The sequence below is a fragment of the Manis javanica genome, chromosome 1 (genome assembly GCF_040802235.1).
Source record: "Manis javanica isolate MJ-LG chromosome 1, MJ_LKY, whole genome shotgun sequence".
Lineage (NCBI taxonomy): Eukaryota > Metazoa > Chordata > Mammalia > Pholidota > Manidae > Manis > Manis javanica.
In genome coordinates this window covers 241,347,373-241,364,688 of record NC_133156.1, presented here as the reverse complement: position 1 = coordinate 241,364,688, position 17,316 = coordinate 241,347,373, and the positions used below count along the sequence as shown (strand labels likewise).

The window sequence follows — 17,316 nt, the reverse complement described above, 5'->3', positions numbered from 1 at the left end:
TCCCAGGTGGGACAGGCTCCCAGGTGGGGCAGGCTCCCAGGTGGGACAGGTTCCCAGGTGGGGCAGGCTCCCAGGTGGGACAGGTTCCCAGGTGGGGCAGGCTCCCAGGTGGGACAGGTTCCCAGGTGGGACAGGCTGTCAGGTGGGGTAGATTCCCAGGTGGGCCAAGTTCCCAGGTGAGACAGGCTGTCAGGTGGGGCAGGTTCCCAGGTGGGCCAAGTTCCCAGGTGAGACAGGCTGTCAGGTGGGGCAGGCTCCCAGGTGGGCCAAGTTCCCAGGTGAGACAGGCTGTCAGGTGGGGCAGGTTCCCAGGTGGGAAAGGCTCCCAGGTGGGACAGGTTCCCAGGTGGGACAAGCTGTCGGGTGGGGCAGGCTGTCAGGTATGGATGGCTCCCAGGTGGGACAGGCTCCCAGGTGGGACAAGCTGTCAGGTGGGGTAGATTCCCAGGTGGGACAGGCTCCCAGGTGGGGCAGGCTCCCAGGTGGGACAGGCTCCCAGGTGGGGCAGGCTCCCAGGTGGGACAGGTTCCCAGGTGGGACAGGCTGTCAGGTGGGGTAGATTCCCAGGTGGGGCAGGCTCCCAGGTGGGACAGGCTGTCAGGTGGGGTAGATTCCCAGGTGGGACAGGCTCCCAGGTGGGGCAGGCTCCCAGGTGGGACAGGCTCCCAGGTGAGGCAGGCTGTCTGGTGGGACAGGTTCCCGGGTGGGGCAGGCTCCCAGGTGGGACAGGCTCCCAGGTGGGACAGGCTGTCAGGTGGGACAGACCCCCGGGTAAGGACAGGCCCCACGGGTGGGGCAGGCTCCCAGGTAAGGACAGGCCCCCGGGTGGGGCAGGCTCCCAGGTGGGACAGGTTCCCAGGTGGGACAGGCTGTCAGGTGGGGCAGGCCCCCGGGTAAGGACAGGCTCCCAGGTGGGACAGGTTCCCAGGTGGGACAGGCCCCCCGGTGGGGCAGGCTCCCGGGTAAGGACAGCTCTCAGGCGGGCCATCGGCAGGAAGGCCAGTCAGCGTGTAAGGCCGACCCTACTGCCTCCCTGCTCACCCTTCCTACAAACACCTTCCTACAAAACTCAGGAGTTCAGCCACATTTCTGCCGGGCATGTAGTACAGGTCTGGAAGGGATAATGACTCAGTGTCTGGGCTGCCGCCTCCGGAGGGCCCTCCTTGCTCTGTCAGGACTAAACATGGCCAGCGAGGAGCCCAAAGTGGAAAAGCTAGGAGCCAAGACCCAAAGTGGGGTCCGGGCTGTGAGCGGGGTCACTGTCCGTGCAAATGAGCATGTGAGTATGACAAATGTCTCATGTCAAGGACTTCCTTCCGAGGATTTGATGCAAAATGAAAGTGTCCCATTGGGACACCCAGCCCGCGGCGGGCTACCCCAGGGCGCCTTGGAGCAATCTGACCCCACCAGCTCCTATACCTCTGGTCCCCTGCCTCAAATGCTGGTGGACAGAACGGGAGACCCCTGTGTCAGCAGACAGATCAGGTGCATCCTAGGGCTCACATGTGTGTGTGCACATGTCGGGGTCTCCCTGAAGACACTGTCCCCAGCATGCAGAACCACCCCCTTGAGTGGGGACTGTTCCAGGGCAGATCCCCCAGTGACCAGACCCCACAGCTTCTGGCGGGAGAAAGGGGGCAGGCAGAGAGGAGCCAGGTTCCCTTCCAAGTCCTAACCTGGCCTGGGGGGGTGCAACACATCACCCCTTTAGTGCAAACCATTCTGCATGCAGACCTGGAGATGATGGCCACCCAGTGTGGACCCACCCAACGGGCATGTGGCAGACAAGGTGCAGGAACGCCTCCCCGGCCCAGCCGCTATTCCAAAACAGAAAGTTCCCGGAAAAAATTTTCCCTCCTTTATACTTCTCTCTCCACAGAAGAGGAAGGAGACAAGGTGGGGACCAGAGAGTGGCAGAGTGAGGGGCCAGTGGGGGCCCTGCCCACACCCACTTACTTGTTCCGAAGCCAGATGATCTCAGGTTTGGGGTTACCTTCGGCTCTGCAGGTGAAGAACACGGTGTTCCCTAAGGTGACATCTGCATCCTGGGGCTCAGACGTGATCCGGGGCCTTTCTGTGACAATGAGGAAATGGAGACCCTGTCGGTCTTAAAACCATCAAGAAGAGGTAAACGAGAACCCAACCAAATCCCTTACGTTCAAGAGAAAATCACAAACATTCAAACACAGATCTCAACCCCAACAGCCCCAAATGTGAGACGGGCGCTGTCCCTCGGACGAGATGGCACCCCAGCACGCGTCCTCTGCGTCATTCCTGACAGTCAGTGACTCGCCTCCAAGAACCTGAGGTGCAGTGACCCCAGACCAGCACCAGAGGTCAACTCACCCTTAAAGAAAGCGCCACACCTTGTGGACTAACACTCCATGAACGATTTTGGGTGAATAAAGGAACAGAAAAGGATACCTTGTAGCTAAAGCAGCCCTGCAGGAGAAGCTATGCCGGCCGGGCAGCCCCTTCTCTCTGGCCACCTGGTCTGCAGGTTTCGTCCAACACCCTGTGGCCAGGAGCCACCCAACACCAGCCACCCACACTCTGGTGTCCAAGCCCACAGGGCTCACAGCTCCCCTGGTGCCCCGGGCCTTCTGAGACCCCCCTCCTCGGGGGCCCGGACTCCAGGCAGGCAAGCATGCTCTTCCCTGCCTGGTCATTCACAGACCAGGAACCTTCCCGGAAGTGACCAGGCAGTCCGAGGTCAGGGTTTTCAGGCATCTACTGTGCACATCTGCTGAGAATGGCATGAAGAAGACACACACACACGAGTGTGTGCACGGGCATGGTGCCCTGGCACCAATGCCTCAGGGTGTGGGGCACGCTCCTTGCTGCTCCCACACAGCCATCCATAGGGAATTTCTTCAGACAGTGCACGCCACAGCCAACTCGCCCTGACCCGGGCCCCGCACCATCTCCTCCCTGGGAGCCCTGCAGCCCCACTGGGGGCTGTCCCCCTCCCTCCTCCATCTGGAGCCTGAATCTGCCCATGCTCCGTCCTCCAAGACTCTGGCACCACAGAATCCACGCAGTCCTCAAGGCCACCCTGGCCAGGCCTTGTGAGCCTCTGCCTGCGTGCTGTCTGGAGCTGCCCACAGTCTTGTATGTGGGGATCAGCCCACACTGGACTCCAGCCCCACACAACTCAGCCACACTAGACACCTGCCCCATAGAACTGAGACCACATTACACATAAAAAGCAGAACTCATCTACAAAGGGATTTATAGAGGAACACAAATGACAAAAAATTTGTCAGTGGAGTTACTTAGGAAATGTGCAGACCTTCAATTTTCATTATTTATCTTTCATATTTAAAAAACGGTAATGATGTTTTGGACAAACTAACTTTAGGACCCCAAAAGGTGCCTTAAAAAGAACAGGAAAGGAAAAGGTGAGCCAGTCCTCGGGCGCCAAAAGGAAGCTCTGCTCTGCAGCCTGATTTGGCTTCTCTGCTCGCCTTGCAGCCTCGGCGGACGGACGCTGGCACATGGCACCACGTGGCTCCCGGTCCATCCCGAGGCGATGCAGAGCGCTGCCAGCCCCCGGCCAGCCACCTGCCCTCCGTTCCCGGGGTCACCCACACGACCTCGAGCGCCAAGCAGTCCTGCCGGTCAGACCATGACAACCCAACACAGAGGTTCCGTCGGGTGCAAGGAACAGGTGTTCCATTTCGCAGTTTTTTTCAGGGGAGACTTGAAGATAAAACCACGTTTACGACCAAGTTGTTTCCCCCAGATGCTGCGCACAGGGCTTTTGCATAGGGGGTCCCTGCTGGGTCCCATCAAGGCTTGATTTGGGGTGTGCCGACAGCCTTAGGGGGACAGGCTCTGCTCGTGCCAGGCCTTCTGGAAGCCAGCACGGGGTCTGGGCTGAGGTGCTGGGAGCCCCTCCCCCTCCATCGGGGGTCCCCGGGCCCACTCACCACAGTCCAGCTCTTCAGGCGTGATTGTTGCCACGGAGCGCCCCTGGATGCGCAGAGGATGCTCACAGGTGGCTGCGGCCTGCGCGTTCCCTGACTCGGCGTAGGTTTTCAGCAAATCCGCCAGCCACAGGATTTCACAGTCGCAGTGAAGTGCGTTGGAGTCTAATCGCCTGGGGAGGAAGCAGCCCCCGTGAGACCCGGGGCGAGCAGGTGCTGATTCATCCCAGACAGACCCGAACTGACAAAGAGGTGGGGCCTGTCAGGCACAGGGTGTCGGGGAATCATGCAGAGGTCCCCGTATCAACACTGGGAAGAAGCCAGTAACAGGAATAAAAGATGGCGTAAGGCAGGGAGCATGAATGCCCGATGCCGGATACATCAGGTCCAGAGCAAACGCTCAAACCAGCTGATGAGTCACGAATGTTCATGGAGGACAGAGGACAGGAGCCATTCCTAAAAATCAGCACCGCAGAATTCATGACCACCCTGGAGTCATCACTATCTGTGAACTCGCATCACACCCAATGCACTGCATTGTCACGTGACATCTCAATCTTCCGTGTCCCCTATGGGAGGCTATGTCAGTGGAGCTAATTCTCATAGCCAGGGTCTATCTACGCCAGCCCAGAGGCTGAGGCCGTCCTGGAAAGTGCCCGACACGTGGTCTCCAAGAGCGTCGCAGGCAGGGACTCCCTCTGCCCGTGAGAAAGATGGTGTTTCCGCAGCAACCACCAATGGTAGGAAGTGATTTTAACAGGGAGGCAACTGGAGATGCTGACACCTGGGGGCAGGGGTGTGCAAACTTGCTCACTGTAATATGAAGAGGCAGCTGCTCTGTCCCCATGTGGAGGAGAAGGTCACTGGGGTCCCAGGGCCACGCAGGCCCAGAGCTCGCCCGGGGATGAGACCTGGGACATCACACCTCCTACCTGCTCCAGTCCAGTCTGCATCTAGGCTGTTGAGTGTCTTCAGCCTAGCTCACCATAAACACGCAGTGGCGTCTTCCTGGCCTTCCAGACCACTAATCAGATGTCAAATACTTTCCCCAGGGGTACCCAAATGCCCTAGTTCATCTAATAAGGAGTGTTTGCACAGGCCTGGAACTGGGTGCCACTCTAATATGTTTGTTACACATATGCTCAGGTCAAAGAAATGGAATGCAATACAGGGATTCCTTCGAAACTGATTTTATTTCCACCAGTAAAATGTGCGGCATGGGATTAAAAATCAGTTAGAAGAATTTAAACCTGATTCTGTAAAGTATCTTCCTCACGTATTGCATCTATCCATTGCCACATTCTGAGCCACACTGGGATCTTCAGGTTTGCACTCCATGGTTCTAACCCAATGCGTGCTCTGATTGTGATAAAAGCCTTCACAATACCCCACCGACAGGACCAGCTATTCAGGAGCAGGACGTAAGAGGCACCATACTTACAGTCTTTTCATAGATTCCAAGTGATTAAATGTTCCCGGAACCAAGTGCGTGATTCGGTTGTTGTGCAAAAATCTGTTGAAAGAGATATCGCAACAAACCCACTTTGTAAAATACTTCCTAGATGTGCAGAAAAGAGTTAAAGCTTTCAAATGAATCCGCTTTCAAAAATCTCAGTGTTGCACTTATTTAATGCAAATGAATTTGAGAGCAATGCTATTTAGTACAGAAAAGAACTATATTTTTTCCCTATGTTATCATAATTCCCAAATAAAACTGAAATTGTAAGTCCTGTTTCTGAATTGTTAGACGTGGGGGACAGTGTTCACACCAAGACCATTTCAGGGTCTGTTAACCAAACAGCACACGGCACAGCCCTCAGGCGCCCAGTGGCCGGCAGGCGAAGGAGGGAGGTTGGAAACAAACGCGACTTACAGCCTTTCCAGCTTCGGCAAGTGCTGAAATGACTCTGGGTCCAAAGTTTCTATCTGATTGAAGTGCAGGTATCTAGAAAATTAAAAAAAAAAAAAAAGACAAAAAGCACATTATAAATGATTTTAATGACTTTTTGCAGATCTAGAGTTTCTGTTCAAAAACTTTTTTTCTAAGTCATTTCAAATTCATACGTCAATAGATAACTCTCCAGATTGTGTAAACATGCAGCAATCAAGTGGGAAGATTAACTACAGCTGGAAAGTGGGCCCAGACTCTCACATCAGGGGCATCGGCAACAATGCCCTCCTCGCCCCCAGAGGGGAAGAGACGTGGCTGCTCAGCTGGCTGGCTCACTTTCAAAACACACAGACCTTTTTTAGGAAAAAAGTGAATAGAATCCTAATTACAGCACATGTGTAAGTGTGAATACCTTCATGCAAACCTAACTTGCATATGAATTTAAGAGGGGATCTCAAATTCGCCATTGAGTATACACTGTCACTTATCAAAATCACTACAGAAATAATACAAGAAAACAGGACCAAGCTGAGACTGCATTTCCTCATAGGACAGTCCTGTAGAATGGCCGGAGTTTATACTTCTTTTCATTTGTCTTTCCCCATAACTCACACATTTTTTTATACAAATTTCTCCTCCTTTTCCTGAGTACACTTTTCTCTGAAAATTGGTGGTTCACCCGTAAGTCACCTTGACCTGGGGTACTTCAGCAGTGAGTCCCCTACCCCACAGGAAAGGGGTCTCTACCCTCCCCCCCCAACCTAGTGCATTCATGCCAGGCGCTGGCAGGACAGCCTCAAAGCTCCTACTCCAAGGCCGTGGAACTGCAGGGGACCTCTTGGGCCAGCTCACCAGCAGAGCCCTATGGGCCTGGGTCTGTGTGGGTGTGGACATGGCTGCACACCCCAGGCCTCCCCGCCACCCCCAGACGGCCCGGCCCCTTACCCATGGGGTGGGTAGGGAATGCAAGAGCAGGAAGAAGGGAAGCGGAGACAGGAAGGGGACCCTGGCCACACCAAGCACAGGATGAGCCCGAGGAGAGGCACACAGGATCTCTGGTAGCCCCCCAGGAGTGGCCTGGTGGGTGGAGGTGGCACAGGCGGGCAGCAGGGCTGACCCGGGAGGGTCCGGGCTCGCAGGGTGGAAGGTGCAAGTCCTGGGCAAAGCCAGCCGAGGGAGGGCAAGGGGGGCTGTGCCAGTCCTGACGGAGGGGGTGAAACACCATGCCCCATGGTGGCCGGGCAGGCCGGGGAGAGGCCCCATCAAGTGGGACTGAGCTCTCCCAACTCCCAGAGTGCCAAGTTCCATGGCCCAAGGGCCATCCCCTGCCCAAAAGGGGACAGAGAGGGGACTGGGCCCAAAGACAGGAAACGGGCACATCTAATCCTCGTGCCCTGACTGGACCAGGGTCCTGGGCCCGGGAGCAGAGGGGCTCTGTGGTCACTGGAGGCCTCGGGACCTGTTGTCACCTGTTCACCCTCAGACCCAGGGATGCGCCCCTTCAGGGTCCCTCCTGCTGGGAGGGTACGTCTTCCATGCTGGGTCCTGAGGCTCCACGGGATGAGGAGGGGTCCTCTAGAGGCCTGGCAGGAGCCGCCCTCCTTCAACCCCAGCCCTCTGCACTGTGTCAGGGACAGCCCGTCTCCTGCCCCTGAGTGCCCTCCCTGAGGGTGGCAACCTGTCCTAACTGCCCCTCTGCTCGCCCAGAGACTCAATGTCAACTGAAGGGAAGGGAAGATGGGAGGAAAGCCTTCACTCTCACCCCGGTTTGCAGGATGCTCAGCCAGAGAACCCCACTCAGGGGTTCTTGGGTGCCATCACCCGCCTCACTTCTCCCCAGACGTGGCCCCTTTCTTCCTCGAAAACAACTTGACTCAGCCCCGCCCAGCACTGGGGCAGCACCAGTGCTAAGCTTCCAGCGCCTATGAACCAGACGTGGTTTTCTGGGTTCTGCTCTTGTCACCTTACTGCCCTGTTCCCGTGCGAGTGTGTGGGATGCAGGAACACAGTCCTCTAAGGGTTCTCCCCACACCTGGGCTGTCGGCAGATACTTCCATGCGTTTCTGCAATGCTCTGAACCCTTCTGTTTCCTGCTCTGAAGCCAAGACCACACAGACCCTCATATTCAGCTTATTCCCAAATGTGCTGCGTGCTGTGCACAGCGAGCTCGGGAAAGCAGCTGTCACCTGGTCACTAAATACTTATTTAGAAACTCCTGCACTGCCTGGTTCAGGGAGAGCCCTTTCCCCAGCTCTGCTTTAAGGCTCCTGGAGGTGTTTCTGTGCCCGGCCGACTGAGGGAACGTGAGAACTCAAGAGCTGTTGCAGGACTCGACGCCGCAGTAGAGCAGCGGCTGTTTCCCACCCACATGAGCACGGCCGTGCAACAGCTTGAACCCGTGGGTCTGCTTCAGCTCCCTGAAAGGTGCCCGTCCAAGCGAGCTGACGAGGGAGGACAAACCCCTGTACCAGGAATTCCGCTGAAAAATGAGCACCCTGACTTCACAGCAAAGGAGGGTTTCAATGCAGCCAACGAAACACCCAATGCAAGCTAACTAGAAACATGTGAAAAAGGTGCATGTTCCCCAAGATTACGACACATGAATGAAGCATGTCAAGTGGATTTTCACAAACAGGAATGCACCCTCTGACAACAGCCTGCCCGGCCCCTCTCCCCACGAGACGTCCACCTGCTCACGTTGTCTGCGGTGTGTCCCCCTTCACTTAGGAGCACCAAGGGGACAACTTGATGGGTCTTACTGTCTGTCACGAACGCACAGCACAGTGTCTGGCACACAGCGGACCCCAGGAAATGTCTACTGGCTGAGCGGGCTGGATGGACAGGAGCAGATGGCCAGGTAGGCCTCCTCACTTGCATGTGTGCATGCCCTACGGGTCCCTCAGTACAGACATGCATCGTGCAAGTGGCACTCCATTCACTTTCCCTCCGCGAGGCAGGGCGGGCCAACCCAGACAGAAACGCACAGAGAGGCACTTACAGTTGCTCTAGAGAGGCAAGTCCCTTAAACGCCTGCCTGTCAACTGCCTGGATCTCATTCTTGTACAAATAGCTGAAACAAGAAACACGGGGAACATTAGCACACACACAACGGCCATGACTTCAGGGGGAAAGTCAGGTCGACACAAGGGGACAGTCTGAAAATCAATGATCATATTAGAACACAAACAAAACAAGGGCACAGTGCATGGGGTTCCTCTCAGGGAGACCCCCCCACCCAGCCTGTCTCAAAGGAAAACCTTCAGACTGGCGGGGACCAGACACTGCTTTCCATCTCCAGGAAACTCACAGGTTCTGGGAGGGTGGCTTAGGAGTTGCTGACAATGCGTTTGCTTCAAGACCTGAAGAAAATAAAGCCATTTCCCCACAGACATGTAATATGCATTGATTGTAAGATTCTGCAACATATAGTAATTTGGAAGGAAGTAATTTGGGGAATAGACAAGAAGACTATGTCCTAAACTGCTCACCCACCCGGAATCTCATTCCTGCAAACAGAAGCACAGAGTCTAATCAGCGAATCCTGTAACTCGCTGCTGCCTGTCCTCATATGGCCCATAAGCAAGGATGGTTTTTACATCTTCACAGAGCTGAAAACTTCCAAAGAAGAACGCTTTTGCAGCACAGGAAAATTATACAAAATTCAGTTTCACTGTCCATGAACAAAGCTTCGTTGGCACAGGGACACATCTACTCATTCAGTCTCGTCTTCAGCTGGTTTGTGCTGAGGGGCAGAGGTGAGCGGTCAGCAGAGGCAGCACGGCCCACGAGGCCTCAGCGTACTACCTGATTCTTGACAGAAGAGGTCTGCCAGCTCCTGAATGAGCCTATCATGATGGACACCCAAACAACAGAATTCCAGCACGGACCACAAAATGCATATGCTGGGTCCTTGTGGGCATGACGGGTTCTCAGCATCAGGCGTGTGACACACAGGTCTCGGGGGCCCCACACAGGGATGGGACAGGTCTTGGGGGCCCCCACACAGGGATGCTGCAGGTCTTAGGACCCCACACGCAGATGGGGCAGGTCTCGGGGGGGGGCCCCACACAGGGATGGGGCAGGTATCAGGAGGCCCCACACACGATGGGGCAGGTCTTGGGGGCCCCACACAGGGATGGGGCAGGTCTGAGGGGGTCCCAAGAACATCCTAGTAAACAAGGGATGATGTCTGTGCTCAAACACAGAGACATCTGTCCTGGTGTCACAGTTGCTGTAGACAGATAAACAAATCGAAAGCCACATCTTTCCTACACCTGGACTCCTGGCAGGAGCTTCTCTTCAAGTTACTCAGTGGCTGCATTTCACCTACTTGTTCACCAAATAAACAACACTGTTCTGTCTCAAGGCTTGACACACACGCCACTCCCAGGCTGTGTTTTACTATATTTTATTTAATAACACTTGGTGCAGAGCGCAGTTTGATTGAAGCCGCTCTGCTGTATTTCACTGCTGCAATCCATCTACATGGTTCTCTCTTCTCCCCTGTGCAAATCTGCAGAGATGACCTCTCCGAGAGCTGCAGACCTTAACACAAAACAGCCGGAATTCCCCACCGACTGACGGCCCAGGGCCTACAGCGGAGGCCTGGCACAGAAGCTGATGCCCAGGCTGCCACTTACTAGCTGCACGGTCTTGAACAAGATACTAGCCTTTCTCTGCCTCGGCTTCTTCCTATGTTAATGGGAGAGAATAGCCTCTCAGGATCACTGAAAATAAACAAACATGCAGGAAGCGCATAGAATAAGGCGCAGCGCATGGAACTACCGCTCAAGTGTTTAATTACTCCTGTCATTGAAAGCAGAGTCTGAACGGAGATCTCTCTGCTCTTATCTTTAAAACAAAATAAAAACAAAGTATCAGTACGAACATCAAGTAGCATAACGCTTTTAAAAAATGAGAGTAACGGAATCTTAAAAAGTACATAAAACAACTGCATCAGACTAACTTGTACGAAAACGCTCATCCAGACATGCAGCTTGACTTGTTTTCATAAGAATAACTTAGTTGATCATCTTCTAATAATAAACTATAAATAACATCTCCTCCATCACAGAGTGGGAAATGAGTTTGACCTCAAGGGTTTATGTTCACAGTGGGAAATGTTAATTAAGAGGAGGGTGTCTGACCTGCCAGAAGTATGGGGCTTCCAGCAGACGAGCAATACACAACCGAGAAAGAACGCCTTTGCCCCGGCTGGAATGACCAATAAATGCAGGAGAGCTCTTGCATGTTTGTGTCACACCATGGCACCATCCCCTAAATCGGCACCTGTCAGAACGTGCTGGTCACCGCTCCATCCTGCTCCTTGCGGCCTCTCTTCACCACAGTGCCCCCCACCCGCCCCCCCATGCCGACCACTACCCAGCCCAGCCCCGTGGCCGCGGTGTCCGCCCGCCACCAGTGAGCATGGCGGATGTGGGTGGGAGAGGGGAAGGGCTGGTGCCCGGGTGCCTTGACAATAAGCCAGCTGACAGTTGAGGTGTGGAAAGCATTATTTTAAAGAGATTGCCTCAAAATATCTAACATTTAATATGTTTGCACAGTAAATGGTGTCCCTTTTAAGTAATTCAAACCAAAGGCAAAACGCAAAATTAAAAATTAAAAAAAAAAACAACCACTACACCCACACAAACACATACACACACATAATAATAAATGCTGGCTTATCAATCAACTGAATCTGTTCTCTAAGAAATCAAAAGTTTCCTTCTAGAACTTGCACAGCGCTTATAACACAAAACAACAAAAATAAGTAAATTGATGAAAAACTCAAGAATAGGTCTGCCCCTCACTTTAAAAATGAGCAACAAGGCTTACTCACATCACACAGAACTAAAAATCAACATACTGTGCTAAGCATGATGGAGAAAAATGTTTGTACATAATACTTCAGAATATCTTCATTGAGGAAAACATATTTTAATAAACAGAGTTCATGTTATCCTTGTAGTCAAGAGCCACTGACATACCTAAAATCAAATGGGTTTCAAAATATACATCAGTACTAGCAACATGGCTTTGTGTTAAAAATCAATATAACTTAAAAATGTTTGTGTTCACTTTATGACATGATTTCCCCCCAAAAATATCACTAATATAAATCCCTCAATGAGGTGGTTCTTTTTGAAAAGTTATCTAAGTTCTAACAGGAAGGATGATTTGCTCAAAGTTCAGGATACACACTTCTAATCTGGCTGGAACCAGGAATCTAATCGGTCTTTCCCTTAATGCTCTCTAATTTTAAAATAGGTGCCTGGGAAGCAGTTAAGCCAGCACTTCCCAGCAAACTGCAGAAATGACTTCAACAAGCAGGTGTTGTACAAGGCTAATATAATTAAGTACTTATTTAATTAATCAAAATCAATTTTTAAAAGTAAAGTAAAATGTACCTGCGTAAAAATAAGAAGTGAAATCACCTGGAGGAAGACAGGGGAAATGAACAAGAACCGGTGACATTCTAATTTACATCTTACACGCCGCCCACAGCTGAAAAGGGGCTGGAACCTGACTGGAAGTTTCTCTCTCACATCACACGTGTCACCATTCACGCTGACAGCCGAACATGACTTAGCACCTTGCAGCTCAAGACGTGTAATCACCCTCCCAGAATGACCTTCAGAGGCAATGGCTTTTAATTCTAAATCACATAACGTAGTGGTTTATACTGATGACAACTTGTTTTAAAAATCCCAGCCAAAATTTCACTCACCTTCTGAAAACAAAACCTCTTTAGATGGATGTATTTACAGTAATTCATAAACATTACAAGACTTGGCTCAGTGATTCAACAGCCCTAATACAGAAAACAAGCTTTTTGGGTAAAGAACTGATCATTAACTTACAGATACTTCAAGTTCTCCAAGTCTTCAAATGCTCCACCAGGTAGACTCTTGATCTGGTTATTGTTCAGAAGCCTGGGAAGGAAAGTTTCAATAGGAATTAAAACAAGACCATTTCTGAATCCTTACAAAACATATTCCTACCGCCTTAGGAAAGGCCATAAAGTGATTATAAACTATAGACCTTAATATCAACATAAATAATACAAATAGCTTTTCTAGTGTTTAACTCTTGAAACCCAAGTTTTCTCGAGGAGTGAGTGCACACCACCCGTGTACAGTACAGAAATTGTTCCATCTGTACCAGGAATGCCTCTTTATCCTGCCAGATAGAGCACCTGAAGGCCGGTGTGCAAGAAGAGACGGGGTGGGCTGGCCACGCGGGCCACTAAGGGCAGGCCCTCCAGCCAGGGCAAGACCGTGGTCGGAGTGCGCACGGCAGAGAGGACACGTCTGGCTCCCGTCACCCTGCACATGGCCCCACACATGGCACGGCTCTGGTGCAGACGAGGCCAGCCTGCCACTGTGCACTGTACATTCTAAAGCAGCCTGGGGTCTGCCGCAAGCCACTCAGTGTCGGTCAGGCCTGTCCCCTTTGTCCTCCTGTGGGGCCTACACACGGGTACAACCTGACGGCTCCCCAGGCCCTCGAATACCACGCCAGCTCAGGAGAAACTCTGTCCCCTCGACCTTGTGGAGGGAGGTGAGAAAGAGCACAGGCGAGTGACCCAGCTGACGTGGGGCTGAGGCGCCCAGTGCAGAGAAGGGGCAGGTGGTGGCGGGGGCCACATCCACACATGATGGACAGGTTCACGGACATCTGACCAGATGCAGCGACTGCCCAGCAGGCTCCACAGCCTGCGCACCTCTTCCCAGGTCCCCTGCCTTCCCCATTCACGCCCCAACAGGGCACAGGCTGACACCCACCCCAGGCAGGCGCATGAGCCGAGTCCCACCAGCCCATCCAGACTTACAACGTATTCAAGTTCCGCAGCCTCCGGAACGTGCCGGGCTGGATCTCCCGGATTCTGTTGAAGCGGAGATCCCTGTGAAGAAACAGGAGATGTGCTGACGGTGAGACACGGCAACACCACGTGTTCCCGTCATTTCAGACACTCGGTTCAAAACTGTGACAGGCGCTTAAGAAACTAAATCTCACAGGGCGTTGCCTGGATGGACCACCTCCCTGTGGAGGCGACTCGTTATATGAATATTCATCTGAATGACAGATAGTGAATCGCATTACCGAGGTTTGTTCACACAATAATGGGGAGATTTAAAAAATCATTTTAACTGCCACATCTCTGTCCTGCCAACCGATGGAAAAATTAATGCCACCGAGTCTGCAGATGACAGAGGGCTGACTGTGTGTATGCTGCAGAGCCAGGCCTGCTGCACTGGTGGGTGGGCGCTTCACAGCCACACTGGTGACTCCTGAGCTGAAACTCCACTGTCCATCAGCCAATACCTGTCATGTTTTCCCACAGACTACGTTTGCACTAAAAACCCTGTGAGCTAGGAAAATAAGGCTTTTTAACATGTGGATTGCAACTTGGTGTTTCTGAACAGGTATTTTAAATAGAGCTCACAACCCAGGCTCAGCAGGGATGGGTGGGGGAGGCAGGGTGGGCACGGGGTCCACCCCGGCCTGCACTGGAGCAGAAAGCATGCAGAGGCCCACCGTGACCCTCCTCCAGTGTGAATTAACTTCACCACATTCAACAAGCATGAAAGTCGCCAAAAAATAAACAGAAAGGCCACGTTCTTCATCAGAGAATCTTAGAGAAAGCAAAATTCTCTAGTCCAGGTTCTGCCATCTGACAGACTGACGGGCACCATGACAGGCTGAAGCGCACCCCCACCCACCACACTGAAGTCCTTCCTCAGGCCTCAGAATGAGACCTTACAAGGAAACAGTCTTCACAGAGGTAATAAGGTCATGAGGGCCCTGGCCCACTCTGACTAGTGTCCTCCCAGCAGGGGAATCTGGAGGTGGGCACACAGGCAGTGTGTGAGAGTGGTGACCCAGGACCCGGCAGGGTGGGCACACCAATGCCCCCTCCTGCCCCACAGGAGCCTACCCTGCTCACCCCTGAACTCGGGCCTCCCCTGGGAGGAGCAATTCCTCTGGCGCTGCCAGGGCCCCAAGCTAACACAGGGGTCCTGGGCCAAGACTGGGTCCAAGCCCCGAACGGATGTTTCTCTCCTGACATTTCTGAGCCCTTTTATTTCACTCTTTTCAGGAATCTGAGCTTTTGAGCCAATTTAATAACGGAGTGAGCTGGAGAACTGGTTCTAGTTTGCAGCGGGCTCCAAGGCTTCTCAGAAAGTACTGGGGCCATGGAAGTCACAGCACCTGGCCTGGACAGGCAGACACACGCGGAGCCCCCGCTGCCATCCTGCTCTGGGCCAGGCTCTCGGGAGGGGGGCGCCCCTTGGCCCCGCTGGGGGCCCGCCACCATCTGACCGGAGCTGCCGACCTGCAGCCTGTCACCTTGGGAGGGGGAGCTCCTCCCCTGCCCACAGGCTGCTGTAAGTCCACAGAATCGAGGCCATGTTCATGTGCAGGGCACAGCACACTGCCCACCGTTGGAAGTGGGTCAGGTGCCAGTGAGCAAAGAGCTCTGGTGGCTGAGACTCGGGACCAAAACGCAGAGCCAGAAGACGCTCGTTGCTGGCATGCAGCACACGTGGGGTCTACAGGCTCCAAACAGATGAACCCGCGGCCGTGCCAGGGCAATGGCCCCCGGGTGCCACCTACGTGACTCAGGGCACAAATGGGTCAGGATTTGCCTGCCCGAGAGCCGAGCCCCAACTCCACAGTAAAGATGCTGGACACCCAGGGCCTCTGACTCCTATAAGACTCAGCCAGCAGAGGAGAGGGAAAAAGCAAACTACAGGAAGGCAGGCCAAGAAGGCAGCAAGGACTCGGCTACTTCTTGACGGGCAACACCTCCTGCAGGGCTGAGACTTGGCACCAGCCTCAGGGCAAGCGGGGGACGAAGGGTGTGGGCAGCGCACCCAGCTCACGGGCCTGAAGTGCGGCCAGTCCTGACGGGACGTGGGTCCACGGGAGATACACCCGGCGCTGAGTGACCTTGCTTGGAAAGTGGAATCTGAATATGCCGTTAATATGCTGATTCCACACTGAAATACGAGCATGGCTGATGCACAGTTAAGTCAGGACAATCAGCCTGCCTGATTCTAATTTCTAACGACGTTACTAGAAAATGTACACCTGCATGGGCAGCCACTTGCCACGGTCACAGCACAGCAGGTGGAGATGAGGGGACCCCTCCACAGGCCGTTTCTCGCAGTTGGATAAAGCTTAGCAGACGCGAGGCAAGAGTCCACGCTCACCACCCAGCCTGGGTGACAGTACAGAGAGGCCCCTTCCCAACAAAGGGTGACTCTTGGCACACGATTAACTGGATAATAAAGAATGAAATTGAAATTTTAGAACTGAAAAACACAATAGCTGAAATGAAACACTCACGGCACGGGCTTAACAAACTGTAGACAAGAGGACCCAACATGCAGAGAGGGCGGATGGTCACACGTTCGGTGTCCACGTGCATACACGCCAGGGCCTCGGGGTGGGCACCCGGAGCAACGGAGAGAGCGCAGAAAGTAAGGGGCTGTGGCCCCAGCCCCGAGGGACAGCCAGGGAATGAAGGCGCTGGAGGGGGACCAACAGCCGTTGCGAACATGACCCCCAGATTCAGTCACAACCACGGGGTGCAGCGGCTGCTTCCCGCGGAGCCGACGCCCACTCTGGGGGAGGGTCAGGAGGTGTTTGCTCGCTCAGGGACGGCGGCGGCTCTCGCAGGCAGTGTTCTCGGTGGGTCCCCTGAGCAGCAGGAACACCACAGGGGAACTTGTTCGGGAAGCAAATTCTGGGCCCCCCAAACCTGCAGAATCAGAACCTCAGGGGCCGAGGCAGGCATCTGAGTTCTAGTCACCCCTCCAGGTGGAGCAGAGTGAAGACTGAAAACCACTGCTGGTCAGCGATGCCGGGGAGGCAACAGTGTCTGGCCGTGTGAGAGCGTGTGTGCTGTGTGCGCATCTGCGTGTGGGTGAGGGGGGCATGTGCACACACATGAACACACACACACACACACACACACAGGGCATGTGCACACACATGAACACACACACACAGGGCATGTGCACACCCATGAACACACACACACACACACAGGGCATGTGCACACACATGAACACACAGGGCATGTGCACACACATGAACATACACACACACAGGGCATGTGCACACACATGAACGCACACACAGGGCATGTGCACACACATGAACACACAGGGCATGTGCAAACACATGAGCATACACACACAGGGCATGTGCACACACACGAACACACAGGGCATGTGCACACACATGAACACACACAGGGCATGTGCACACACATGAACACACAGGGCATGTGCACACACATGAACATACACACACGGCATGTGCACACACATGAACACACACAGGGCATGTGCACACACACGAACACACACACAGGGCATGTGCACACACATGAACACACACACAGGGCATGTGCACACACATGAACACACACAGGGCATGTGCACACACATGAACACACACACACACAGATACACACACATT

At 53.7% G+C, this 17,316-nt stretch overlaps 1 protein-coding gene across 1 annotated transcript in view; it reads right to left on the bottom strand.

The window, feature by feature from the left end:
* PXDN (peroxidasin) overlaps positions 1 to 17,316 on the bottom strand; it is a 73,307-nt gene that overhangs the window by 24,957 nt on the left and 31,034 nt on the right. Inside the window, exons 2-8 of the mRNA XM_037026468.2 lie at positions 13,655 to 13,726; positions 12,684 to 12,755; positions 8,819 to 8,890; positions 5,803 to 5,874; positions 5,371 to 5,442; positions 3,933 to 4,102; positions 1,957 to 2,074 (exon numbers count right to left, since the gene is read on the bottom strand). Of these exons, the coding sequence (XP_036882363.2) occupies positions 1,957 to 2,074; positions 3,933 to 4,102; positions 5,371 to 5,442; positions 5,803 to 5,874; positions 8,819 to 8,890; positions 12,684 to 12,755; positions 13,655 to 13,726 (648 nt within the window). The remainder of the gene's footprint in view (positions 1 to 1,956; positions 2,075 to 3,932; positions 4,103 to 5,370; positions 5,443 to 5,802; positions 5,875 to 8,818; positions 8,891 to 12,683; positions 12,756 to 13,654; positions 13,727 to 17,316) is intronic.